The 27,076-nt window shown below is 55.2% G+C and overlaps 2 protein-coding genes and 1 long non-coding RNA gene across 8 annotated transcripts in view; 2 read left to right on the top strand and 1 right to left on the bottom strand.

Moving 5' to 3' along the window:
• The first annotated feature begins 2,119 nt into the window (after positions 1-2,119).
• Mybph (myosin binding protein H) lies at positions 2,120-9,938 on the top strand. Of its 2 annotated transcripts, XM_005330322.5 has the most exons (11): positions 2,133-2,431; positions 2,527-2,661; positions 3,298-3,465; positions 5,819-5,907; positions 6,283-6,478; positions 6,652-6,791; positions 7,337-7,496; positions 8,435-8,571; positions 8,698-8,884; positions 9,133-9,182; positions 9,665-9,938. In XM_005330322.5, exons 1-10 carry the CDS (start codon positions 2,212-2,214, stop codon positions 9,147-9,149), a joined length of 1,449 nt encoding a protein of 482 aa, XP_005330379.2. In that variant the 5' UTR covers positions 2,133-2,211; the 3' UTR covers positions 9,150-9,182; positions 9,665-9,938. The 2 variants fall into 2 exon arrangements, with proteins under 2 accessions (XP_077878733.1, XP_005330379.2); XM_078022607.1 differs by lacking the exons at positions 9,133-9,182; positions 9,665-9,938 and having other exon boundaries at positions 2,120-2,431; positions 8,698-9,061.
• A 358-nt stretch (positions 9,939-10,296) lies between these two features.
• Positions 10,297-27,076, bottom strand: part of Adora1 (adenosine A1 receptor) — a 32,188-nt gene continuing 15,408 nt past the window's right edge. For 3 of the 5 annotated variants that reach the window (XM_078022610.1, XM_078022609.1, XM_078022608.1), the window contains exons 3-4: positions 22,228-22,335; positions 10,297-12,314 (exon numbers count right to left, since the gene is read on the bottom strand). In XM_078022610.1, the coding sequence (XP_077878736.1) occupies positions 11,675-12,314; positions 22,228-22,335 (748 nt within the window). In that variant the 3' untranslated portion in view covers positions 10,297-11,674. The remainder of the gene's footprint in view (positions 12,315-22,227; positions 22,336-27,076) is intronic. The other 2 variants (XM_005330323.4, XM_013360786.3) reach the window with 1 other exon arrangement.
• Positions 17,494-23,923, top strand: LOC120887688 (uncharacterized). Its single transcript, XR_013426468.1, has 4 exons — positions 17,494-17,628; positions 19,059-19,271; positions 19,430-21,777; positions 23,230-23,923. It is a non-coding gene; the product is annotated as an uncharacterized LOC120887688 (long non-coding RNA).

Genomic DNA, 27,076 nt, shown 5'->3' with positions numbered 1-27,076 from the left:
CAGTCAGAGGCCAAGGATGGAGATCGGGTCTCCAGGGCCTGCTCCCTGCCCAGAAGGACACTGAATCAACTGGCAGAGGACATGAGCACCCAGACAGGGCTGCATCCAAGGCACCCTGGGTTCTCCACTGCCACTCCCCACAAGGACAGCCAGGGCTGAGAGGAGGCCACACTCTAATGACCCCCTGTTCTGAGGAAGGGGTACAGTCTACATGTTGATGAGGGCCCTCAATAAATAACATGCTTGCTTATTTTTAAATTGTGGCATACATCATACATAGTAAACCATGTATAAATGTATTTGTTTAATTTAGAGTCACTATGCATGAAAACTATGAAAACTCCCGTAACCACTACCAAGGGCAGGAAATGAAACCTTGATGGCACCCCAGGACCTTTCCAATCACATGCAACCCTGACCCACTACCTGGACTTCCATGCTAACTGTGTTCTGCTTTCCTGCATGCTTTACCACCTATGGGTGCACCTTGAAGAAGGAGCTTGGTGTGGCCTGTGTTTGGATTTAGTGCATGTGAGATGGCCCCATTTCTGTGTGCCTGGCTCCCTTCCTCACCATTAGGTCTGTGAGAGCAGCCATGGTGTTGTATGAGACTGAAGTTTGTTCATTTTATTCTGGATTTTGCTTTTGAATTGTATAAATGCTCTCCAGTGGTTTATCTGTCCCACTGCTGAAGGACAGCTGCCCCCCCCCCACACCCCAGATTTGGGCTAGTACAAGTAATACTGCTGTGAACATTCTCATCCGGGCCTCCCTGGCCTCCCGGGTGAGCGTTTCCAGGAGTGGAACATCAGGGTCACGGAGCAGGTGCTTTGTCCATATCTCCAGGTTCTGTGTCACTCTTCCCAAAGTTGCTCCCAACTATCCCACCAGCAGCAATGGAAGTCACTATTTCCCGCTCCTGCACATGGCATTTAAATTATTACCAACATTTTATTCCGTGAGTGACTAGGAATTGGGCCATACCTTCATCATTTCCCACACTGGGCAGGTCCATGCTCACGTCCTGTTCTGAGAGGCTGGAAGTTTCGGAGATGCCCTCCAGCAGGGTCCCTTTGAGTCTGCCCACAACTTCATCCCACACCCAACTTGGTCATGGAAAACGGAAGCCCCAGGCAGGGAGGGAAGGCGGATCGGTATCAACCTCCCAGCAGAGACAGGAACCAAAGGGCTTAGTCCCTGCTACAGTTTGAATGCCTCCTCCAAACTCACATTGAAATTCAACCGCCATTGTCACAGTATAAGTGGAGGGGTCTTTATGAGAGGTGGGGAGATCAGGCCACCAGGGCACTGCCCTCACCCATGGATTAATGTCATTATTGTGGGAGCAGATTAGTTATCTTAAAATGGGTCCCTGATAAAAAGGATGGGTTCAGCCAAGTTCCTCCTTGCTTGCCCACCTGCCCCGTGATGACAGCACAAAGGCCCTCACCAATGAGGGTGCCATGCTCTTGGACTTCCCAGCCTGCAGAACTGTGAGCAGATAAACATCTCTCCATAATTTACCCCTCTGTGGTATTCTGTTAGAGCACAAGAAAATAGACAGGGACAGTCCTTCTTCCTGGAGTCCCAATGCTGGAGGACCTTCTCTGGCCATCTCCATCTTGGGCATCTCAACTTCCTGCTTAGGTAGGGCCCTGACCTCACATAGCACAAGGGAGAGTTCCCAGGGCACAGAGGATCCCAGGGGCAAAGTCAGGAGTGAGTGCTCACCAGGGAGGCTGGAGCAGGCTGTCTGGGCCCCAGACCCCGGTCTGAAAAGACCTGCGTCCAAGTGGCCTCGCGGAAGCCAGACTCCCAGAGCTCACAGGGCTTCCTTCTCTAAACGGCAGCTGTCTCCCGTTGCCCCAAACCTGGGCACTGGTCCTAATGGTGTCCCAGCTCACCTATCTGTGCCTGCTCCTAGCCAAGCACTAGCACCCTGACTGTGAGGTCCAAACAGGGTGACGGCAAGGTAGTGCACTCCTCAAGGGGCCCCGTGGTTCCTCCCCCAGAGCTATTCCTGGCCTGGGCGCCTCCCCACCCCACCCCCACCCCCTGCCTGACCTGACCCCACAGCTGGGAATCGTTGGCTGGGGGTGGGGCAGCCCCTGGCTATATAAGCCTAGTCCTAGGTGTCCCAGACACCCTGGAGGCTCAGACCCTCCACTGCTGACCCCGACACGCCCCAGCCTCAACCTCTACAGCCCAACAATGACAGGAGAGGCCACCTCCGAGGCCACTGCCTCTGGTCCAGAGGAGACGGCATCTGAGTCTGTCAGTGTGCCCATCACAGAGCCTTCTGGAGAAGTGGCAGCATTGGAGTCCAAAGGAGAAGAACAGGCTCAGGAACCCCAGGAGCCCCAGGACCCTGCTTCTCAGGCACCGGCCCCCACAGCTCCTGCGGTCACTAAGCCTGCACCCCCAAGCGAAGGTGATCCGAGGCCGGGCAGGTGGAGGAGGGCAGCAGGTGTGCCAGGGGGGCCTTGTGGCTATGAACCTCTTCATCTCATCCTGGCTTCTCTCCAGATGTCCCCAGCGCACCGCTGCTGCTGACCGTGGAGGATGTGAGCAGCAGCTCCGTGACTGTGAGCTGGGAGCCCCCGGAGAAGCTGGGGAGGCTGGGGCTCCAGGGATACGTGGTGGAGATCTGCAGAGAGGGAAGTAAGTGCTCAGCCCAGCAGACCCCCCACGTGAGTGGCCAGGAGGGCAGCAGGGACCCCTCCAGTCCCAGTCTGGGGGCATGGGAGGGAGGAGGACAGGTAGTAGTTTCCTTAACCCCGCCCCCACTTCTAGCTGCACTGGGGCCCTCTGAAGGCAGGGGGATGGCAGGGACCTCAGGAGCCTCACCTTTCAGCTCCAAAGAGCCTCTGAATAACAGAATAGAGCACTGCTCTGGGGAGGAGAGAGGTGCCGTGCAGAGAGGGAGGTGGTGAGGAGAAACAGAGAATGGGGAGTGTTGGGCTCCATTCCTGCTGCCTCTGTTCCCCTCCACATCAGTCACCCTCATCTGGGCCTCTACTTCTGCCCTCACCTTGCTGTGTGACTTTGCAAAGGTGTCTACCCCTCACTGGGCTTCAGCAACCCCATCTCTGGTCACCATTCCAGTGGTCTACCCTCCCCCACTCCGTGTTTTTGATGCCACACTGGACATGAAGAATTCAGGAAAGTGGAGCAACTGGAAAATGAGCCCAGAGAGGGAGGTCGACGTCCCCAGACCACCATTGAGAAGGGACGCCCTATTGAAAACGGTGGCCCTGACCATGTCCCAAGACCTCACATGTTCTCGGTTCCTCGCAGCCTCAGAGTGGGTCCCTGTGAATGCCCGGCCCGTGATGGTGACCCAGCAGATCTTGCGGAACCTGGCTCTAGGGGACAAGTTCTTCCTGCGTGTGGCCGCAGTGAGCTCCGCGGGGGCTGGTCCACCTGCAGTGCTGGACCAGCCTGTCCACATCCAGGAGATCATAGGTAAACCTCACCTCTTGCTCCCCTGCCTGATCTAATGGAGGAAATGAAGCCACGGGCAGTGAGATCCACGAAGCCCTCTCCCCACCCCACACTCACATGCACAAGCCACGTGCTCCTACCATCTTGACTTGAGAAAGTGCCGGGCTTCTTAGCTTCCAGGGGTCTCTGGGGGTGCCAAAGAAGTCACTTCCCTGAGTAGTCCATCCCCAAAGCTTTGGGGAGAAGTTTCCTGATGTCCAGAAAGGAAAGCTCAGGTCCCTGGGTCACCTGTCTCAGAGTCCCAGTGCTAAGATCCATCTGATTTCCTTCTAGCCAATCTTAATCGCTCCAGTGGCCATGGAGGCTCAATTTCTGCCCATTACCTAAGCCTGGGTTCCAGATCTCCCCCAAAGGTTCTGGAACAGAGAGAAAGCCTGCTGCCCCTGTTCTCCCAGAGCCATAGTAGGAAGGGGAAGGGGGTCCGCAAAAGGCCTGTGAGGGCTTCTCCATCCCCAAGGGGCAGTGCCTCACTAGGGACCTGAAGGCCAGCTGCTGTCCCCATTGCTAATATTTCTATTTGCAGGGTGCATTAGCCCAGTCCTACCCTCACTACCCTCCCAGAGCCGATCAAGTTTCAGTCTGTTAATGGCAATGAGTCATTAGGTCTGATCTCAGGTCCCTGGGGACCGAGCAGGGCCCCAAGGTGGAGAAACAGGCAGGCAAACAGGTGGCCTGAGGCCTTCTCCGTTGTCTTCCTTCTAGTTCTTCCACCAGGCGGACAATGGTTCCCGGTGGAGGCCGGGAGCAGAACTCCACCCTTCTAGACCAGGCATTCAGAAGGAAAGGGTATCCAGGCCACAGGAGGGGTCAAGTTTGGATTCAAAGAAATAGAACCAGACTGTCATGGTTCACATATCCAAGCCAAGCAGATCCCAAGGGACCTAGGGACAATCTAGAGGTCACCCAACTCTTCAATGGTGCTCCCAGATACTGATGGCCACAGGAGGCCACGCGTGCCTCACCAAGCTACAAGGGACATTCCCAGCCTTTGAGTCTGGATGAGTCGTGGCCAATGGGGCAGCTGCATGATAGCTGTGTTGACTCTAGCCCCAAGGTGTCAGGAAGTCCTCCTGCCTGGGGGAGTCCTGACCTTCCCCCTGGGCCCCAAGGAGGTCAGACTCAGAGGCCTCTGAGGCCTGGTGTCTCAGGAGCCAGCCAGACTCAGCCAGACTCAGACCTGCTTCTCCATTAAAATTCCACTGGCGGGAGAGGAGGGAATTTCCTGGAGAGAAAAGGAGGAGAAGAAGGCCACAAACAAGTAGGGGACAGCCAGGCTTCTTATGGGAGAGCATGCTGGGGTGGGGACCCTGTCCAGGATCCTCAGCTGCTCAGCTGTCCTTCCTTGGCCACCTGGAGCTGCCAAGCATTCCTGGCCTCCTGCAGCTGCCCCTAGAGCATTCCTTGCCTGCTGCTCCCAAGCCAAATGCCCGCTCAGCTAATCCTTGGAGACACAGTGTTCCTTCTGGCTGTCTCCTCCTTCTCTGCCACCCTTCATGCCACCGACCAACTGCTGCCACCTGTTTGCTGCTGAGGAGCCTCCGTCCCAGGCCCAGCACATCCACCCCCACCCCCACCCCAGGGACAAGGTTGTGGCAACTTCCCTTGGAATGCCCAGTGATTCCCTTGGTTGCACCTGATTAGAGGAAGGTTGGGAAGGTAGTCACAAGCCATAGCGGGGCAGAGGCAGGACTTCAGGAAGGACTTTCCAACCATGAGGTTTGAAGACTGGGAGGGGCCACAGAGAGAGAAGGGGTGTACTTGCTCTGGCCTCATTTGAGCAGAGAAAGACCCTAGTTCCCCGGGTTGGGTTGAGAGGCCGAGGACCGAACAAGGAAGGGCTTCTCTGAAAGTCCTAGGCTGTTGGGGGTGCCGGGTGCAGGGTGATCAGGAAGAAGTACTGCCTTCTGTCCTGGGAGTACAGTCTGACAGGTGCAGCGCCTGCTTCCCTCTAGGGGGAGCCAGAGAGCCAGCAGGGCCCATCTGGAGATTTCAAATGCTTGGGCTGCAGGGCAAATCCCAGCCTGGCAGGGTCAAGGTGCCAAGAGAGTGCCTGGGATGCCTACTACTTCACACCATGGAGGCCCTGACCTCTCTGGAACCTCCCGGCTTTCAGCTCCCCAAGGGCCTTATAGGATTTGAGCCCCACGATCTCACGAGTAAGAGCTTTGCCTCTCCCACAAGGAAGCAGCCAGAACATACCCAGGAGCGCTGCTGCCTGGCCAGAACCAGCTGTCCCCTACCCCTGTGTCAGATCAGAAGCCCCCATTCAGCTATCCCTCTGCTGTGCTAAGTCTAGACTCTTGCTTTCATGTAGAGCCCCCCAAGATCCGTGTCCCCCGCCACCTTCGGCAGACTTACATCCGCCAGGTGGGAGAGTCGATCAACCTTCAAATCCCCTTCCAGGTGGGTATGCCTCTACCTAGAGGGAGAGTCTGGGTGGAAACCAGAGTCCCAGCCAGGTCCACAGCAGAAGTCCCGGAAAAATCAGGATCCCCCCAAGGGCTCTGCCTGGGATCCACCAAGAAGGCCTCGTCCTTCCTTGATCACACACATGACTCAGTTGTGACCTCCAGCCTGGGGTCTGGCAGGTGGGTCCCCAGTGCAGATGGACACCTGGAGGACAAGGCTGGGGCAGCACCTATGGCTCCAGCCCCTGCTGCCCCTCCTGGGAAGGACCATGGGGCAGGCTTCTAAGGACACAGCTCCAGACGCCCCAGAGCTGGAGGGAGTGGGGGGCCAGCCTGACCTGCACTCACCCTGCGGGCTCCTTCTCATCAGGGGAAGCCCAAGCCTCAGGCCTCATGGACACACAACGGCCAAGCCTTGGACAGCAAGCGGGTAAACGTGCGCAGCGGGGACCAGGATTCCATCCTCTTCATCCGCTCCGCCCAGCGCTCTGACTCAGGCCGCTATGAACTCACTGTGAGGCTGGAAGGTCTGGAGGCCAAGGCAGCCATCGACATCCTGGTGATTGGTAAGGGGCCAGGGGAGACAGGACTGGTCCTCAGGGACGTAGAAACATCCCCCCGTGGAGCTGATGGCTGGTGGGGGCAGGCTGAGGAAGCACGGAAGGAACCAAAAATCGGGTGTGGGGTCTTTGTGGCAGGCTCAGCCTCATGCTCACTCCCCTCCTCTGTGGTCCTGCAGAGAAGCCTGGGCCCCCCAGCAGCATCAAGCTACTGGACGTGTGGGGTTGCAATGCTGCCCTTGAGTGGACACCACCCCAGGACACGGGCAACACAGAGCTCCTGGGCTACACGGTGCAGAAGGCAGACAAAAAGACAGGGGTGAGGCCTGCTGGGACAGAGTGGGGCAGGGAGGAAGTGCCTAAGGTGGCTGCAAAGGCCCATCCCACCAAGAGTCTCAGGATCAGTTTCAGTGCAGTGACTGTTGACTCCCTATGTGACCCTTGGCAAGGCTCTTCCCCATTAAGACTGCAGGGAGGGCTGGCCCGGGCTGTCGGAGGCCTTTCAAACTCTGGAGCTGTGTTTCTGGAATCTTCATGGGCATATTAGTTACCTAGGAATCTTGCTAAGATGCAGACTCCGATTCAGTAGATCCTGGCTGGGACTGAATCCTGAAGTCCCCAGGTGATAATGAGGTTGCAATCACATCCAGAATAGAAAGGCTCTAGCATTCTCTGAGGTCCCAGAGGGCTCACTTGAGTGACCCAGGTGCCCCTTCTCCCACTTCAAAGTCCTTTGGGGCCCAAAGCTGGATGGTTTCACCTCCCAGGGTTGGAGACATAGAATGAACCCTTCTGGGAAGGCAGCCACCGGGAGGGTGAGGACTAAGGTGAGGGGTGAGTGTGACGGGGCCGGGGTCCCCACAGCAATGGTTCACAGTGTTGGAGCGCTACCACCCAACCACCTGCACCATCTCCCACCTCATCGTTGGCAACTCGTACTACTTCCGGGTCTTCTCAGAAAACCTGTGTGGCCTCAGCGACTCAGCCACCTCCACCAAGGAGCTCGCCCACATCCAGAAGGCAGGTAGGTTTGGCTCAGGCCTGAAACCAAGCCAGGGCCAGCAGCTCCTGCCCTGGACTCTTTCCCTGTCTCTCTCTACCTCTACCTCCGTGTCCCTACGTCCCTCCCTCTGGACTTCTCCTGGGTGCCTGTTTCCTGGAACATTCTCTGCCCTCCTTTGACTCCACCACTGTGTGTGAGTGTGTGCATGAGTGTGTGCGCACACACAGAGTGGCTATAAAGTAAGGGATGTGGCTGATGGGCTTTAACAAACACATCAGAGCAAACCCATGCAAATGAGCAGTGCCCCTGGAGAGGCTGTGTACTTATTCTAAAGATGTGTGTGGCTGCGAACGTCACAGCAGCCATTAGGTCTCATGCACAGTGTCCCAAGGGACCTACCCTGAAGGGCAATATGTACGTGATTTGTAGACTCCAGCGAGTTCGTAAAAGCAGCAAACTCACCACCCAACGAGAACGTCACACAGATGGACGAGATCACTACAGCATCTCCACAGGGCGCCTGGCCCTCTTGGGTCAAATGCTAAATCCCAGGCCCTTCTGTCACCTTCTATGTCCAAGGCCTTTTCCCCACCCAGGGTGTGTGTGGGCTCCGGAAGGCACAGTCTTTTTGACACCAGCCTGACCTGCCCAAAATTAGGAGAAAGCTTCTGTTTTAAAAACAGAATGATGTCTCCAAAGACAGGAAAGAAACACGGTAACTCCGAGTCACTGGTCTCCGCCTTCCACTGAGATCTGTTCTCCTGCTCTGTGATGCTGCCACTCTTCTCTCTGCTTACCACCCCAACCCATCCGACTCCCTCTTGGCTTTCCTTGGCTTCTTTGACTTTTCTTCTCTAAGCTCCCACAAAAAAGCAAGGCTTCTCAAAAATTCTGGATAAAGTCAACCTTATGTATATTCTCCTCAAAGTCTGTAACCTCAAATTTTCCCTCGAACCCAGATATTGCTGCCAAACCTAAAGGGTTCATTGAGCGAGACTTCTCGGAAGCCCCCTCGTTCACTCAGCCCCTGGCTGACCACACCTCCACCCCCGGCTACAGCACTCAGCTCTTCTGCAGCGTCAGAGCATCGCCCAAGGTGAGGGGCCCGGGGCTGGTGGGACAGGGGCCAGTGTAGGGTTGGGAGATCCCAGCATCTCCCCAGGGGCCTGAGAATGGCCCTTTGAGAGCATCCTTCCCAGCTCTCCTCTATTATGCCACCCAGCCCAAGATCATCTGGATGAAAAACCAAATGAACATCCAGGGGGACCCCAAATACCGTGCCCTCTCTGAGCAAGGGGTCTGCACCCTGGAGATCCGGAAACCCAGCCCCTTTGATTCCGGGGTCTACACCTGCAAGGCCATCAACGTGCTGGGGGAGGCATCTGTGGATTGCCGGCTGGAAGTCAAAGGTAAGGGTTGCTCTCTGGGGACCACGCCATGGATGGGACAATAGGAGACATTCCCTCTTTGGAGTTGGATTGGATGCCACTGAGAGCTGAAGATTAAAGCAGGAGAGAAGCGGGTAGTGAGGATCAGATCGGGCCTTCTGAATGACCTTCCAAGGGGGAAGATGGCCCAGTGTGGGGAGCACGTGACCTTGAACCTCGATATTCCCTCCTCTCCTCCCCTAAGCTCTAACCTGCAGGATCTCTTCCAGCCTCAGCCACACACTGAAGAGCAATGGAGGAGGCTGGTGTGTGGAGACAGGTAAAGGACTGGACCCACTCTCTCTGCTACCTCTGGGGACAGGGGGTGGGGACAAGAGGGAAGGCAGAAGTCAGCTCTGGGAACAAATCTGCAGTTCCAGGCAGCTCTGGTGCCTGCCCAGAGATGTGCATCAGTGGTGCAGGGCCCTGTGATGCTGTGAGGCCTGCAAGGGGGTGATGCCGGTGGTCCGCTAGACAGGGGTCTAACCCTGGCTCCAAGCCACAAGCAGGGGCAGTCTCTTGGGGCTGGTCTCCTCAACATGAAAGTGGGAACAATAGCCCCCGCACTCTTTTCCCTGGCGTGTCTAAGGCTCTGGATAAGTAAGGAAATATCTAGAACTGTGGTGGACAGAGTTCAGCCCTGGGGCAGGAGGTGGAGGAAGCCTAAGAAGGGACAAGGGGCTGCTTCCCCCCCACCCTCTGTAGCTCTGCAGCCCAGCTCTGCCTCCTGCCACCAGGGCTCAGAAGCATGTTCTCTGCCAGGTCCTGCAGGCCTGAGGGGTCCGTCCCCCAGGTCCAAAATCTAGCTCAGCAGACACCAAATGACCTGCATGTCCATAGCAACAACTGATGGAACCGCCCCTACCTGATGACCTCCCGTCCCCGGAGGCTGGAGTTCAGAACTCAGGAGAGGGCCTGGCGGGCCCCAGGTCAGGCATTCTGGGCACCAGGGAGCCCGGAAGGAACAGAGATTGGAACACCCTGCAGAGTTGTACCCTGAGCAAGAAGCACTCAAATAAAGGTGTGTGATGTTACAGTTTGTGGCCTCTGTGGCAGTGAGCATCACCACGAAGGGGAGGCACTGTGTCCCCATGTGTGGGTGGATCCACCACCCTGAGGAAGGAGCCAGCAGGAAGGGTCTCAAAATGTCCCAGGGCATTTTCTGCACATGGGAATGCTCGGACCTTGTTTTGTGACTCAGGACTTGCTATCCCAAGTATGTAACTATGGAAACAGACACACCTTCTCTGGAACCCTGCTGGCTCCTTCACCTGCACAGCCCCCACATCCCGTCTCCCAGCTTCTCCTCCATCCCCCATCGCTGTGTCTTTATTGCGAAGTCTGTCTTGTTTCCCCCAGGGCAGTGGTGGGTGGTGCCAGCAGTGTGTTCTCCATGAGGGTTCACAGTTTTTTATTAGTCACATCGGCCTCGCTCGGGAGCCAGGGACACCCCACCTCCAGGGTCTGGAGTCTATATTCACACTTAGAACCTGTCCACTTGACAACCACCTCTCCTCCCCACACACCCTCCACCCAGGGGCTCCAGGCTCGGCAGGGGGTGAATCAGTCCTCCTTCCTCAGACCCCTAAAGGCCTGGACTCTATCTGCAACCCAGCTTCCAAAGTCCCTGAAAAACTGAGTTGAACACCAGGGATATTTCAATGCCAGCAAGGCCCTCCCTGGAGGCCTCTCAGGACAGTGGTCCTCTCTGGCCTGTTCCAGCCTGCCACACCCCACCCCAGGAGTGCCCACAGTCAGCCCTGGGTCCCCCCAGATGCTTCTCACATCCTCCCTAGGCAGACATAACGCTCCTAAGAGCGGTGTCTCTGGGGTTCTTCTCTTTATTGGGCCCAGAAGCAGCAGAGATGGTGTCACCTAGGAGGGTCCAGATCCACCATTAAGGACTGTTGGAGCTTGGCCACCCACGATGGGAAGTTACAATATCCGGGCTCCTTGGAAGCTTGGGGCAAGACAGAGGGCTCGGTGCTGCCACCTGGTGGCTGCCCACGGCTGGCACCTACCACACCACCCTCGGGGGCTCAGAGGCCCCATTGAGGGGCCAAAAGGATGGCCAGTGGGGAGTAAACAAACGTGGGAAATTACTTCTGGACCCCTCCTTCTGCCTCTTCCAATAGGATTATCCAATATAATCCTGGGTTTCCCAGGACAAAGAGAACAGGCACCCTGGTGCCCAGCATGTCAGGCACAGAATCCTAGGAGGCAGAGATTAAGGCTCCTGGATTCCTGCTCCTGGCCACCTTCCCCTACAGTACAGGACAGAAAGCAGGGCAGGACAGCCCCCCTTTCTCTGCTTGTCTCCATCTCAGAGGGGATTCTCTCCTATCCTCAAGCTTGGTCCCAGGACATGCCACCAACCCTCTACACCAGTAGACTCCTCTGCTTCACTGAAGGAGCCAGAGCTTCCTCTCCCAGCCCCCAATGGCTCCTCCACAGTTGGCCCCTAGGACCTGCTCAGCTGGACCCCTCATGGGCTATCAGGCAGGGGGCGCTCAAGACACTTTTCTCTGGCCTCAGGGCACAGGATCCTTCCCCTGGGCTGCCCTCCCAAATCTCCTCCAGGACCCTGAGGTGCAGGGCGGCTAACTCCCCGTGGAGGGGCCCCCTGCTCCATGGGCATCTCTTCAGACCCTCCCCCACTGCCACAGCCCACAGCCCAGCTGGGGAAGGGCTCAGGAAGACCAGTGGGACAGCCGGGAGGTGAGGGCTGGTGGGACCCCACTGGGTATGGGTTGGTGGGAGCAGAAGGCAGAGCTAGTCATCGGCCTTGTCTTCAGGGAGGTCCTCGTCAGTGGGGGGCTCCGACTGGCAGCGGAAATGGTCGTTCCAGATCTTCAGGAAGGTGACCCGGAACTTCTGGATGCGGAAGGCATAGACGATGGGGTTCATGGCTGAGTTGCCGTGAGTAAGGAAGATGGCGACGTAGATGAGGATGCTGGGCTTGTGGCAGCTGGGGCAGAAGAGGGTGATGCAGTTCAGGATGTGCAGGGGCAGCCAGCTGAGGGCAAAGAGAAAGAGGATGAGGGCCAGCGACTTGGCGATCTTCAGCTCCTTCCCATAGTACTTCTGCGGGTCGCCGGAGGAGGCTGACACTTTCTTGCTGAGTTGCTTGCGGATCAGGTAGAAGACCTCCAGGTAGATGAGGACCATGAGGAGCAGCGGAGGCAGCACCCAGACGAAGAAGTTGAAGTAGACCATGTACTCCATGCTAATGACCTTCTCAAACTCACACTTGATCACGGGCTCCCCCACACTGCCGTTGGCCACCCAGGCCCGCTCCACCTCCTGCAGGTTGTTCCAGCCGAACAAGGGTGTCAGGCCAACCACCAGGGAGAGAAGCCAGCAGCCAGCAATGGCCACTGCTGCCCTCCGTGGGGTCATCACCGTCTTGTACCTGTGGGAGAGGAGGAAAGGGTATGAGGAACTGCTTCCCAGCGGCCATGAAGATCCCTCTGAGACTCACCCAGCCCCTGGGGGGTGTGGGGGGGCTCCTACAGGAGGGTCCAGAGAAAATGGAAAGGGATGGATCTTTTGCCCAAGGGCCGAGTCTTCAGTATCTAAAATTTAGGGCAAAGTTGGCAATGCACTGGCTTGTTTCTCCTGCAGAAGGAGGGAATTCTGGTTAATGATTAAAAAAATAACAAAGGACCTCTTTTAGGAGTTCTAAGGGAATGACCCAATAAACAGGACCACTACAGATCATGATAGGAGCCTTTTTAAAGGATACGAACAATGATGACAAGGGATAGTGCTTTCCAACCTTTCCCACCTTGTGACACACAGAGCATGAAAAACATCAGGATGATATGTGGAGACATGGTCCAGAGGTGATGGCCTCTCCCCAACCCAATACTGAGGGTAGGGTTTGAATATCTTGGGGGCTCCCCACTTGCCTCTAAACCATCCCAACCAGCAGCCAGTCATCGTATCATCTGCCCACAAACTGGCCTTGGAACAAGTGCCAAGGGCTGGGGCCCGCCCAGCTCGGTGCCGAGGCTGCCGGAGCAGCAGCAGCTTGCCCAGTTGTTATTTTCCAGTGCGGCATCTGAGAGGGATGGAGTGCCCTCCTAAGCACATAAACAGCTCCTGAAATCTGGGGTAGGAGGGAGACCTCTGATTGTTTCTTTCTGTCCTGTACCTATGGAATCTGCAGCTCTCGCCTTCTCAGGACGATTGCCCCCTCACCCTGGGCAATGATTCTTCTAGACCTCTTACTATGTGCTAAAGCCCACCTGCTCTGTGCAGGCTACGGGGAGGGGAAGGGGGACCATTAGGAGAGCAGGAGAAGCCAGATGCCTCCTCCCTGTCCCATCTAGAAAACAAACACTAAAAGGGACTGTTGGGACCTCATCTGATCTCTGCAGCAATCCAGTGGAGAAACTGAGGGCCCTAGGTGACTCCAACAGCTTTGCAGCACTGCCCCTTCCCCACTCTGTGATCCTAGGATCCTTGTGTCCCCAAACCATTCAGGGGTCTTGGATGATCAGTTCAATTGTGCCTAACTCTCTTGCAGTAAGGGAATCCCATTCCCTCCTCCTTGAATCCTCAGCAGAATGGCGAGGCCCATGGCAGACGCTGGATCAGAAGTCTCAAATGTGTGGGCCTCTAGTCCACCCAAGTCTGCAGTGTGCTACCTCAATTCCTCCTTTGTACAATGAGACCTACTTCAGAGGGAGGGGCTGGAATGAGATACTCTATGTATCCTTAGCCTGAGTTCTTACCCCTCCGAGCTCCTAGACAAACACGCACATGAAAAACTCCAGTGTCTCTAGATGCTCAGCAAGCCCAGCCTGAGGACTGCAAAACGTCTTACTCCGGCCTGGCTCCCGATGATCTCACCGTCCCCTGCATGTCCTCTCAGGGGCAGTGAAAGAAGTTCTAAGCATGAGTCTCTGAGCAAAGATCAAAGGAACAGGGATCATTCTGTGGGAAAAATTGTCTTGTCTGCCCCCCGCCCCCCGTAGAGTGTAGGGCCACATCCCCAGGGTGAGCCTTTGCAAGAGTGAGGCCAGAGGTGCTGTCCCGTTTACATCTATGGTTTACATCACGTTTATTGTTTATGCAGCCCTTTAACAGTCACGGCTCAGGTGAGCCCGGGAACCAGCCTGCCAGGAGCCCTGCAGATAATGGATCCCGTGGAACAGATTAAAAGCTCCACTCACCCGAGACTCCTGACTCTAAGCCCAGCTCTCCTCCAGGGTCCAGGCTGATTGTGGGTCATTTTGATCCATAAGATGGACAGATTCAGAATATCCCTTGCCTAAGAGGTTTAAAATGAGAACCACTGGACCCTGTTGAAGGTAGATACCACCGAGAGACAGAGGGTGGGCCCAGTGACCTCAATGATGACCTACTGCAAGAGGGGAGGAGTACATGGACAGTGTGCCAGATTAGGGGAGGGAAGTGATCACTTCTGGCTGGAGAGGTGCACCCCCATCCCCCACCCTCCCCGACTGCTCAGAGCCCCCGGGGTTAAAGCTTTCCTGGGGCTCCTCCAGAACCAGGTCCCAGCCGACCCGGTGCACAGGGTATCAGTTCTCATCTGTTTTTCTTGCTATTTTCTCCTTGGTGGGAAAGGCTGAGCCCAGGACCTTGGCTTCAGTGGGGCAGGTTCTCACGGGGGCTGCCTCCCAGGATCAGGGGAGACACTCACCTCTCCTTACATGTGGGAAAGGGAAGCAGAAGCATCCATGAGATGGAGGTGTGTGGAAGTGACTCCAATACTTGGGGATATCCCTTCCCAGTGAGGCCCAAGTCTTCCCCATCCCAGGTACTGTGCTAGGAACCAACCAGAGAGAGGGCCACCCCAGGAGGGCTCAATCTCAGACCATAGAGACAGGAAAACACCAAGTGGGCCTGTCCTTAGGCCGGCAGGGCAGACAGCTCCTTAAAGCTATGACAGAAAGATACAGGTGTCTTCCTCGAGATGCAGAGTCCCACCATTACAAAATGCCCCTTTAGGGTAAGGACTTGCCTTCTCCAGGCATATTTTTAAAAAGCAAGATAACACCATAGGAAATTAGTGAGTATCTTCTTATTGGTGAGGGTAACATGAAAAGTTGGGTCCCTGGAACAATAGGGTTGCAAAGACCCCAAGTAGGAAAAGGACCACTGAGGAAGGAAGTGGAAGGAAGCTTACTGTTGAAATTCTCCATGATGAGATCTGTAGGTCTGTGTTTTAATGGGACAGGGCAGAAGTCACTGCTTCTTCCCTGGGCTCTGGCCAGGCTGCCATGAGAGGAGGGAGATTCTGAGGCTAAGTGATGGGGATCGGGGGTGCTGAAAGGCAATAGTTAGCTGATAGGCATCAATAACATGCCGATGACAGAGAACGTTCCTTGCTGCCTTCCATATGCTCGGCGGGGATCATGTAGACACGATTTCACAGATTCTTCAGCACAGCCCAGAACAGCAGCTGAGACTCAGAGGGATGGGGAAGTGTGTCCAAGGCTGCTCCACCGGGAAGAAGCAGAGATGGGATTTCTAAGACTGAGGCGTGTCCATGTCCAAAACCCACACTGAGCCAGCTCTGCCTCTCTGGAAGATGGAAGATGAGGGAGGTGTGCACTGTGGAGGGAGCCATGGTGAGGGTGGGATGGCTAACCTGGCCTGCTCCAGGGAACCTCCCAGACCAAGTAGTTCTGAGGATGCCACCATACCCTGCTCTGGAGCCTCCTCTTCCCCAAAGCCATCAGGCCCACTTCCTGCCCAGGTGTTCAGCCACCTGTTCTATTCCCACTGGGGCAACCGGGCAGTTTGGGCTCTCTCTCCCTTTCAATCATTAAACCGATACTCCTTAAACACCTTGCAGGCCCAGGAACTCAGCGCTAGGGTTTGGGAATACAGAAGAGAACAGGTTCTCATAAAAGTACCATTCTGAAGGCAGAGAGACAGACAATAGACATGCAAACAGAAGCACCAGAACATTCCAGAGTGAAAAGATCTATCAAGTGGCTCCGCAAGGCACTGAGAGAGGGAGGGACAGGCAGAGTGGGCTGCCAACTTGGGCTGGGTGAGCCAGCCCTCCTTGCTGAGAAGACAAGAGCCGAGAGCTAAATGATCACCAGTGAGCAGCCGGGCAGAGAGCCGGGGCAGAGCCTCCCAGACGTTCCCGCCAGGTGAAGGTGCTGAGGAAGGACGAGAGGGCTGATGGGGACAAGGCCCAGGGGTGGGGGCAAGAGAGAGGCTGTCTCAGCCAGAGACCTGGGCAGGGATGGTCACCGAGGGCCACAGAAAAGGTTCTGAGTGGAGGAGAAAGCTGTTTTCAGCAAAGGAGGGATATAATCTAATTTCTGCTTTAAAAACATAACTCAAGGTGCCACATGGAGAATGTGTGTAGCAGGGAATGAGAGGAAGCAAGAAAGCCAACGCAGGCCATTTTAGCCTCCCAGGCAGGAGACGAGGGCCAGGAGCCCCAGCGGGCACAACGGACAGCAGGGAGAAGGGTGTGGCTTCGGAACATATTTGGGATCAGGAGAAATAAGACTTGCTTTGAGTGTGAACGCCTAGGAGAGGAAAGAACCAAGTCGTCTGGGATTTTTATCCTGACCACTAAGCAAGTCTCCCTGCCCTCGTCCCCTTGTGTGGAACCCCATTCTTCTCCTGGGGGACACACACTGTCCATGCAGACACTCCTGTGTGTGCCTATAGGGGACACTCTCCCCGCTCAGGACCTTGGCACCTCCTGCTCATCTCCTAGGGTGTCCGGGAGGCTAGTTCTCCCCTCATTCAGGTCTCAGCACAGATGCCACCTCCTCAGAGTTCCCAGACCACCCTGTAAAACTGGTCCCCATCACCCCGTGGCTTCATGCCATGTTTAATTTTCCTGATAGAGATGATCTCACTTTCTGGCTCGCTATATGTGTATTGATGCATTTGTATCTGTTTCTCTCCACTAGAGTGTAAAAGCTCAATTAGGATAGAGCTTTTATTTTGCATAATCAACTCAGCATCCCAGTAGCTATTTGTTGAATGAATAAATACTTGTAAAAATGGATTAATGAATGCAAACATCCCTTTATTCAGAAATGATTGACTGAGGTGCTGCCACGTGATACAGCTCAGAGAGTCAGAGATAAGGACTAAATGATAGCTGCTCAATTGGAGATGGTCAGCTAGACGGGCATGGTCTTGACCCCGGAGGCAATTACAGTGTGCTGGATGAGGACACTAATTCCCCACTGAGCTGGGAGCTGCAGGGGATCTCATGCTGAATCAAATAACTCTTGGTCCCCTGCTTAGGTCCTGTGACCTACGGCTGCAATGATGAGGACCTCTGATGAGAGATGTATACAAGTGCCACCAGTCTAGCAGCCAGCCACCAACATGTTACAGCAGCTGTGAGCCCCAGCATATTGAGAGACCAGCAGAGGGGCTCCCCAGTCTTCCAGCCTGCAGCCCAGAAAAGCCACATCTCTGTGTCCTGCTAGATCCCAGCAGCAATGAGACCGCCCCAGCTCCTCATTGGTCCTTTGCCTCATGAATAGTCCCCTTTCATGAATGAGATCACTTCCATTTGGAGGCCCAACTGTGCACAGAGGGGTGGCCTCTCCCTGTCTGTAGCCTCAGAGGAGGGCTCTTCCTGGACACCACTGGGGACTGATTTTTAGGCTGACTCTGAGAACATGAGCAATAAGCTTCCTTAGAACAGGAAAAGCTCACAGGACATCAGATGAAGAATGTACCACAGGACCCAGGCTAGTGAAGAGGTATTTGATTGGGAAAAGAGGAGGGTGCCGTGGGAAAGGGTGGGCTTGGAGGCCTTAATGAGTGGAGCCACTGTGTCGCTACTTGAACAAGACTGGAACACGCTGGTCCTGAAGCTGTCTGCCCTCGGCTTTCCTTCCTAGCTCTGCCCTGCACTATATCACGGAAGGGCTGACCCCTGCAGGTGCACTTCCCAAGCCCCTGGGTCAGCTGAGTCCGTGGGAAACACTGAAGCACTAGATGAACAGGGAGGAACCTCTCATTGACTTGACCTCCCACCAGAAGGGCCCACCATGGGTCCAGGCTCCAGGAACAACACGCCTCCTTTGGTCCTTCGGCCCAGGGGCAGATTCCTGTTGGGGTCAGGCTCTACGGAACCTCCCTGCCCAAACTGGTGTCTCAGCTGCTCCATCCCCTGCCACCAGTTCCTGGCATCAAAGTTGTGAACACCTAAAATGATTTCTGTGTTCCTTGTTGGACCCTGGAAGTTCAGGAGTGAAGTCCCAGCAGGAAGAATTGAGCCCAGGTGTCCCAAAGACCTCCCTGCCAGACCTGTGGGTGAGCTGTGAGCAAGGTGCCCAGGCCCCTAGATGCAGAGGAGAGAAATGGAACAGTGGGTGTGTGAAGGAGACAGTAGGTTAACGTGCCCCATCGGCTGCTGAGACCAGGCTGGGGTGATAGCCCCTGTTTGCTACCATCTGCTCCTCACCCAGGTCCTGGGCGGGACAGAGGGTCTTGATCTTCCTGCAGTCCTGCAGTCCTGCAGTCAGTCCTGCACAGGCCAGAGCCTCCATCTTTCCTTCCCTCGCCCTTGGCTGAGAGGAAGTGGTATTGGTCCCCCTCCTTCCTGCCTCTCTTCTTATCAAGGATCTAGCCACTTGAAACTGGAAACTTGGATCTCAAGGCCAGGGAAGTAAGGCTTTCAGACTATTAAACTACTTCCTGCAGAGAAATTCTTCCTCCCAAAGGAGAACAGGAAACCAGATACAATCAAAGGTGCTCGGCACACTCCAGGGGAGGGGCCAAATGTTTAATAGTAACGTTGCCCAGGGGAGTCTGGCTCAGGGGCCCAGGGCCGGGGGGCAGGATGTCTGGGGCCTAAGAACCCTGCTCACTCCTGACCCTGTGACGTCACCCGTCATCTCGAACATCGGTGTCCACTGATCCCCCAAAGAGGGGTCAGGTCAACATGGCCAGGGCCAGCCCACAGGGCCACAGAGAGGAGGGGTGCATTCTGAGCCACTTGAAAGAAAAGAGCTGAATAAACTGATTAGGTCATTAGTGTAGTGGGCCTTGGAAAGAGCTCCTGGTCACTTGTTGGGGGGCACACAACCCCACAGCCTGGTGGGAAATATAATTAAGTTTATGTACATGATGCCAAAATGGCCTGTTTTCTGAGGAACCTCCTGTGTCCTCCCTCCTTCCCACTCAGAGCCCCTCTCTGGGTGCTGAGAGTACAAAGAAGAAACACAGCCCCGGCCCTAAAGGAACTCCGGGTCTGTGGGGGAGGCCCAGCCTGACATGCGAGTGACATATGAGGTGACACGTGTTTCCAGCAGCCACCAGCAAACCCCAGACGCCAAGCTCACACAGCAAGTCCTGAGTTCTGCCGCAAACCTCGGGGTGAAGCACCTCTCCTCTCCAGGTGTGCCCTGCCACCCCACAAAAACAGGTTTGGGCTTGTGAGTGGTTCTGATTCAGAGGAGGCCACCAGGGACAGGGTGTAGGGAAAGGGACCTCAAAGGGGAAGGCCCATTTTCCAGGTATAATAGCCTATGACCCCCTTCCTTTCCCCTGGTCTAGAACATACCAGAATGTTCCAGGACGACACCATCAAGAAAGAAGCCCAGGTGATGCTGAGATGCAACCACCTCCTTCCCCAAGGCCAGGTACAGTCCCCACATCCTGGTGGGGGTGGTCCTTGAAGAGGAGGGTGTCTGACCTGCACAGTAAATTCAAGAATTGGACCCAGGCTTCAGCCCTGCAGGCCTCCAGCTCTCAGGATACGGCTGGGAAGGAGAAAGAATCAAGGCCAAATGGCTTCACCTGCCACGGGGACCTGTTTCTGACTCATCTAGTGGGCGGAAAAAAACCATCTCATCTGCACACGGACTTAGTGACCTGTGAGCAGCTGGTACCTCGAGGTCTCTCTAGGATGACCACGCTGGTGAGAAGGGCAAAATTCCTTTTCCAGCACAGTGGAAAGGCCTGTCACCGTGGGGGAGGGAGTGGGCCGGGTCATTTGGCTTCCCGGAGGCCTCTCTGGCTTTGGCTGAGTACAGTCTCTTCCAAGAGGCAGCAAAGAATCCTGGAGCCCAGTTGGCACATGGGGAGACCAGGGCAGGAAGGAACTAAAGAGGCAGAATTCTCCCAGCTCACAGAGCAGAGGGGGGCCCATTGCTGCCAAAGTTAGGACTCCCAAATGAGGGCAATCCTACCGTGGGATACCTCAATGTGGCAGGGGTCAGGAGTCAGGATACTTTCTTTTTTCTTTCTTTCTTTTTTTTTTTTTCTTTTGGTTCTGGGGACTGAATCCAGGGACTTAACCACTGAGCCACATCCCCAGTCCTTTTTTTTATAATGTTTTATTTTGAGACAGGGTCTCACTAAGTTGCTTGGGGCATCGCTAAAGCGCTGAGGCTAGCTTTGAACTTGCCATCTTCCTGCCTCAGCCTCCCAAGCTGCTGGGGTTACAGATGTGCACCATCGAGCCCAGCTGGGAGACACTTTCTGATCCAGGAGCTGCCTTGGGCGAGACCCTTCTCCCATCTGGGGGCATCTGCCTGGGCTTCGTCCATCTGCAGGATGAGGGATCGGATGGGACACTTTCCTGGTTCTGGCAGGTCACGTTTCCTTATTCTGGGATGTGTGGGCCCTCCTCCAGGGAGGGCTGAGCTCAGCACAGGCAGAGGGAGGATCACAGAGAAACTCCTCTCACCTCTGTGCAGCTTGGGGCTGCTCCCCAGGAGGCAGGTGCTCCTCCAGGGACCCCATGCTCTCTGGAATGCGTGTCCCAGATGAGGAAGATGGGGAGCAAGATGGAAAGAAAAGAGAACTGGATATCTGTTGAGTGAACAAAGGAAAAGATGAACGAATGAATGAAGCGTGCTGTGGAGGAAGCCTCAAGTCCACACCAAGGCTCCCCCCATGAACAGCTGTGGCCTTGGTCCTGGAATGAGTCTCCCTGCCTGGGCTTTGTCCAGGGCACACTGGGAAAAGAAGAGGGGGAGGGGCATTGTGAGTTTATCCAGGGGCTCAGCAAATAGCGCCAGGGACCCAGGTTATCACAACAGAAGGGCGCCTCCGATTCTCTGAAACACGGTCAGCTCTTAAAGAGACACCAAACGGGTTACAGGACATAGATAAACAAAAATGACTTGTGCTGCACTTTGGAAGGCCAGTGTCAGGGCTTTCGTTTCTGTTTTGCAGCCGGGTCTCCCACTCAGCTGGCTAGGACTTCAGTCAGTGCCCTGATGTGTCTTACTAAAGTCCAGGGTGGCAGTGGGTGGAGGTTTGAGAACTTACTCAGCACAGCACTGGGACCCCCGGCCCCCACCATGGGGTCCCAAAGAAGCTGCACCTTCTGGGAATCTCTCTTGTGCAGTGGCCAGCATGGAGGATGGAGGTGGGGGGCAGACTCAGGGGAAGCCAGGTCCTTCCCCCACCTCCCCCCTGAGCATCTGGAGGCCCTTGCCCACCACTGGACTGTAACTCACCCACTCCCACCAGTCAGTCCAGCCGGGGTGGAGGCCCTGGGAGGAAGGGCTGCTCTACTGTGAGGAGGCAGCTTCTCTTACAGGACTTGTTTCTTTCTCTGTTCTCACTGCCCTGGGCTGTCAGGCTCCCTAAAGCTCACAGCATCTAGCCCTCTGTTCCGGAAAAAAAATTGACAGATGGCAGGATGTGGGAGGAGGACAGAAAGGACAGAGAGAGCTCTCCACCTTGGAAATCATTCCAAAGAAAGAATCCACACCCATCCTCGGATCTCCAATCCAGACCTTGTACTTCTACATTGGAAAGTCCTTCCCAGTGTCTAAATCCAATCCCTTCTGCTGCATCTGAACCCAAGGAGAGACCAGTCCTGGGACATGGAAAAAGTGCAGTCTTATTATTCTCCCAGCCTCTGGCTGTTCTCCCCAACTTGCCACCAGGTCAGTGGGGTTCAAAACTCAAATAATAGCAGTTGGGGGCTGGGGGCATAGTCCATAGGAGAACTCTTGCCTAGCATGGGCAAGGCCCTGGGTTCCACCTCTAACACTGCAAACAAACCAACAGCCCCTGAACCCTGGTCCCCAGCAATTTCTGATTGTTTTGTCCTTGTGAAGTCCTCCCGATACTTTCTCTACCTTGTGTCCCAGCACATGCACACTTGCCCAGCCCCACAAGGAACAGGCATTTACATGAAGCCCAGGCTAGGCCCAATCCAGAAACCGGCCCTTCCCGGCCAGCAGCCACCCAGGGCGAGCACACGGAAGCATGCAGCAGTGGCCTTGGGCCCCACCAGCCCACTGCATCTTCTCAAGCCCCGCCCCCAGCTCCAGGGGTGGAGGGGCCCAGATGCACAGATGCAGCAACAGGTGGGGGGAGACGCCCAGGCTCACCCAGGTGGATGCAGGCAAGGCTCAGGACCCCCTTCCCAGGGCAGCCGGCAGCAGGAGATGGCACAGTAGAGCCCTGGACTGTGGTGGGGACGGACTCCTTCCTCCTCCCTACATCGGACAATCAAGAAAAAAATGCTGTTTCCCTCCCTGAGGGCCCAACTGCCAATACCTCAGGACAAGGACAAAGCCCAGTTCAGTGTCGTCTTCTTAGCACTCCCACCGAGCCTGGCACACAGTAAGCACCCGAAACAACCATATAAAATGTTCAATCGGGATCAAAGAGGCAGAAAAAGAGGAGGAGAAAAAAAAAAGAAAAAGCACCATGAATCAAAATCAGTCACAAACATGGCAGACAAGCCACCTACATCAACAATCCCTTTCCGTGTGCATAAGGTAGGAGGGAGGGCAAGGGGAAGCCGGTCTGAGGCTTCTCCTTCATCTGAACAATATCCCTCTCATCAGGTAGAGGAGCCCCAGCCCAGCCCTCACAGATGAGGGACGTGCTATAGAATTCTAGAGAGTTCCATTTGAAATCCTGCCCTTTTGTCCAGCCCCAGTATCTCAAGCCATTTTTATCTGGCAGTTCTAGCAAGAATCTAACCACACTTCTTCCTTCTGCAGGACCAACCCCACTCCTCATTGTCAGGCTGGGTGGTTCCCTAGGGAGCAGCCTACCCGCCACCTCTTTCTTCTCCTCCTCGTCCTTCTCCTCCTCCTTTCCTTTCTCAGAGGTGCCCTGTCATTTGAACTGAGAGAATGGAGCCGTGTGGTAGCTGCTGGCGGCATCCCAGAGCAGGGGCCTGGCAGGGCAATTTCTCTAAGGGCTGATCAATAAATTCATTTTCAGGCACTTCTTCCACTTCTGCAAGGCCCCATAAATCACACCCACCTGCCTCGACCCTGGGTGGGGGAATCTCACATGATGATGTGCGTGGGGGAGGAGGAAGCTTATTAAATCAGAGCTTTTTTTTTTTCCATCCACCATTCACGAAAACTTCAAAGTGTCGTGCTCAGAGCTGGAAAAAGAAAACGCGGACAGCCAGCAGTAATGGGCCTTGGGGGACTCAAGCAGGACACGCGCCACAGCCACAGGAGGCGAACAGTGAACAGTGGCAGCAGGGGACACAGGCCGAGGCTACCCTCCCCAGCGGATACAAACACCTCAATCTGGGCCATTTGGAAGGCCCCAGCTTTCCAGTCGCACAAAGACCTGAACTTCCACGCTTCTCCCCCTCTCCCCGTCCGTCCTATGTGGCTGGCACCCACGGTCTCCAACATGGCACACTGGTGGGCCAGGGAGGCATGGCTCAAGGCAACAAAATACTGCCACCGGCTTTTGACTGGCAGAGATGGTCTGGGAGTGACTCACACTGACGTGTCTGCAAATCACATGGCCTCTAAGAACCTCAGTTTCCTCAGCTGTAGGGCCGCTCTGGGCCCCACCCACCTCCCAGTGATTCCACGGGTACCACTGGCCGTGGCTCTTACAGTCTCCCCTCCACGCTTCACCACCATCCTCAGACAAGGGTTTCCATCTCCTCTGCACAGAGGTACCTGGGGCCTTGCCCAAGGGCAGGCACCTAGGGGCTGGAGTTGAAGCCCAGGAACTGCAGCCCAGGCCAACCTCCTGTTATGTTTTTAGCTTGTTTGTCTCATGACCTTTATTTTTAGTTTTATTGACAATGATTGTATATGACTATGGGGTGTTAAGTGATTTTTTTTTTTTAAAGAACCAGGGATTGAACTCAGGGGCGCTCGACCACTGAGCCACATCCCCAGCCCTATTTTGTATTTTATTTAGAGACAGGGTCTCTCAGAGTTGCTTAGCGCCTCACTTTTGCTGAGGCTGGCTTTGAACTTGCAATCCTCCTGCCTCAGCCTCCCAAGCTGCTGGGATTATGCCACGGCATCCATCGAGTGACCTTTGATATATGAAAGCATTCTGCAATAAGCAAGTCTCTACATTTGAAGCTGTTCAAGTGAATCCTAAAGCAGGGGCTTTGTGTTCATGCTTGGATGTTCCCAAGGGGCTGTGAGGAAGCTGAGGGTCCACTCCCCAGTGTCCTTTATGGCCTGAGTTTCCCAAACTCTAGTGTCTATATGAATCACCTTAGGTCCTTTAAAAATTCAGATTATGAGTCAACAAGCCTAGGAAGGGGTGGGGCTGGGATTCTGCAATTCCAACAAGCTCCCAGGAAATGCCAAGGCTGCTCGTCCTTGACCACACACACAGAGTAGCCAGATCCAGTGGCACACAGCCCAATATCTGCACAAAAGTAGCTCTCTCCACCCTTGTTTGGGGAGGAGGGTGAAGGAGGAAGCCCAGAAAAACAAAGGCATTGTCCCGGATCGTGCAGGAAACAGGAACACAACAGAGTCCCGCAGCGTCCATCACACATCCATCCATGTGATCTACTGCCCCTAATGGAGAAACACCTCCCTGGAGCCCCCGTCCAGCGCCGGCTACTGAACCAGGGTCACTCGGGTGAATCTGGGGTCACACGAAATGACCACGCAGACACGGGACACCTTTTTCTGGGCATCAGGATGGCTTTCCCGGCTCCCGGCCTCAAGCTCCCACAAAGGTGAGGGGGGCGGTAGGAGAAAAACGAGAGGCCGGCGAGAGAGAGGGGGCACCTTCTGAGGCTCGGCTTTTATTTCCGGGGGGAGCTAATCCATGGAACATTCTATCCAAAAAAGGGCAAAAGGGTAGGATTACAAGAAACAGGTGGGTGTAATTCAACGCCATCTGGTGACGCCCACTCCCAGGGCTGCACCTTTCCTATCCGAGCGGAGGTCAAGTCCGCTTGCATTGCAATGGGTGCAATACCAGTCCAGGACCTCTTTTCTCAGGACTTAAAGGTGTGTGCATAGCTCCTGTTCAGGGCAGCCCCCCGACACCTCCCTACATGGGGAGAGAGAGTCTGGGAGCTGGGCAGCAGAAGAGAGAGGGCCAAGAGGCTGCCCCGCAGCTCTACAGTGCATATCTCAGTACCACTGGAAAGCACTACAGAACCATGCTCCTGCTGGAGGCCCTATCAGCTGGCAAGGTGAGGAGGGCAGGTTATGTTCTCCCATTTCACAGGCAGGAGAACTGAGGCCCAAGGCTGTGGCTTGTCTGGTTGTGTTTGAGCTAAGACTGAGCGCAGTGTTCCTCCTGTGGACATGGTGTCCCTGAGACCCACATTGCACCATCCCAAGACCCTGCTGGGCTGCCCCTTCAGCCCACCCCCACCGCTCAGCCCCGTGGGCCTCGTGGGATTATTTCTGTGAGGCTAGCAACACCTCCTGATTTAGCTTTTCCTGCACCTGTGACTGAGGCAGCTGTGTAAATGAGCACACGCAGGCTCTAGGGCTAGAAAGAAAGTAGGCAGGGCCTAAAAGAAACCAGGCAGCAGGCCAGGCCAGACTTCTCAGAAATCTCAGCCTTCTTTAGGTGCACCAATTTCTCTTGCTATCTGCAAGATTTTGTCTTATCTTCCTTTTGGCCTAGAAGATCCCCAAGGACAGGGGCTATGGTTCTCCACAATCTGGAAAGCCCTGCGGACAGTGGCCTAGCACAAATAGCATCCACCTGGTTATGTGGCAGGGACACATTCAAATCTCAGTTTGGCTACTTACTAGTTGGGTAATGACTTTGAAATTACCTTATATCCCTGGTTCTCTATGGTTATATTTGTAATGGGGTGTTGACACCACCAGGCTTGCAGGACTAAGTAAAATCAGATATGCTACCAAAGAGGTCACCCAACGCTGCAGCTGACATCAAGGAGCTACTCAACACACTAGTACTCCCTCTTCCGAAAGACCATAAGGCTTCCTTCCTAGAGACCCACTGGTGCCAGCCTCAGGGCCCCCAGAGTTGCTGGAAGCAGCAACCTGCTTGAAGGGAGCAGTTACTGGAAGGGAGGTGTCCACCTGATATTTCGGAGGCAGGTGCCCCAGGCACTACACCCAGAACAGTGGCAGAGCACACTGTCATCTATTCCTAGGGCTTTCTGCACCTCCTGGCCCTACCAAAGTCACTTCCCCAAGGCCAGCCTACCAATGGCAGGCTTGGCGTGCTGGATCAGGAACTCTCAAAGCCACACTGTCCATCCCAACCACAAGAGAGACAGACACACACCTGCACGCCACCACCCAGCCATCCCCCTCCCTTCCACTGAACAGCAGGAAGAGGAAGGAACGAGCTCCGTGGTCCTGGAGGGAGATGATGGGTTGGTTACACATCTGTTCTCACACACGTTTCTCTCCATGATCCCATGAAGCAGATGTCTTCGGTTCCATTGGGCAGATGTGGAAACTGAGGCTCCAAAAGAATGATCGAGTAATGGCAGAGCCAGGATCGGGGGATGAGCTCAGCCAGCCTGAATCCACAGCCCATGTGTTGCCCCCGCCCCCGGATGCACTGTGCCTCCCTCCCTCTGCCAGACCCTGCGGGTCCCCATCATTGGATTCTTGCCAGCATCCACCCAGAGAAGTCAGCCTGTTTACTGATGAGGATGCAGGTCCAGAGAAGGCGAGGCGGCCAGTCCCAGGACCAGATTCAGGCCTCCCGGTTCCCAGCCGCAAGTCTCCCTGTACCCAGGAGAGAAGTGACCCTCCCCAGTTTGGGTGGGGGCTCCCTGTCTGTGATTCTCCTCACAGGGGTTTCTCTTGATCATTTTTCTTGGGGTCTTGACTGTGGGCTGAGAGCAGACCCAGCCACACGGCGGCAGGACGTTCAGGGCCTAGGGAAGTTCCCCTCCCTGCAAGGCGGACTTCCTCCTCACACCCAGCCCCTACACGGAGGTCCCGGGGCTGCAGGGTCCTTGACAGCACAGTGCCAGCCTACCCTGGCCACCACAGT

Source organism: Ictidomys tridecemlineatus, chromosome 10, assembly GCF_052094955.1.
Source record: "Ictidomys tridecemlineatus isolate mIctTri1 chromosome 10, mIctTri1.hap1, whole genome shotgun sequence".
NCBI lineage: Eukaryota > Metazoa > Chordata > Mammalia > Rodentia > Sciuridae > Ictidomys > Ictidomys tridecemlineatus.
Note: the sequence above shows the minus strand (reverse complement) of the source record. Positions and strands in the feature narration are given on the sequence as shown.

Coding starts and splice junctions, on each gene's coding strand:
- Mybph (XM_078022607.1), top strand. CDS start 2,212: ATGACAGGAGAGGCCACCTCCGAGGCCACTGCCTCTGGTCCAGAGGAG. Junction 5,908..6,282: donor ACCTTCAAATCCCCTTCCAG/GTGGGTATGCCT, acceptor CCTTCTCATCAG/GGGAAGCCCAAGCCTCAGGC. Junction 7,497..8,434: donor CGCCCACATCCAGAAGGCAG/GTAGGTTTGGCT, acceptor CCTCGAACCCAG/ATATTGCTGCCAAACCTAAA.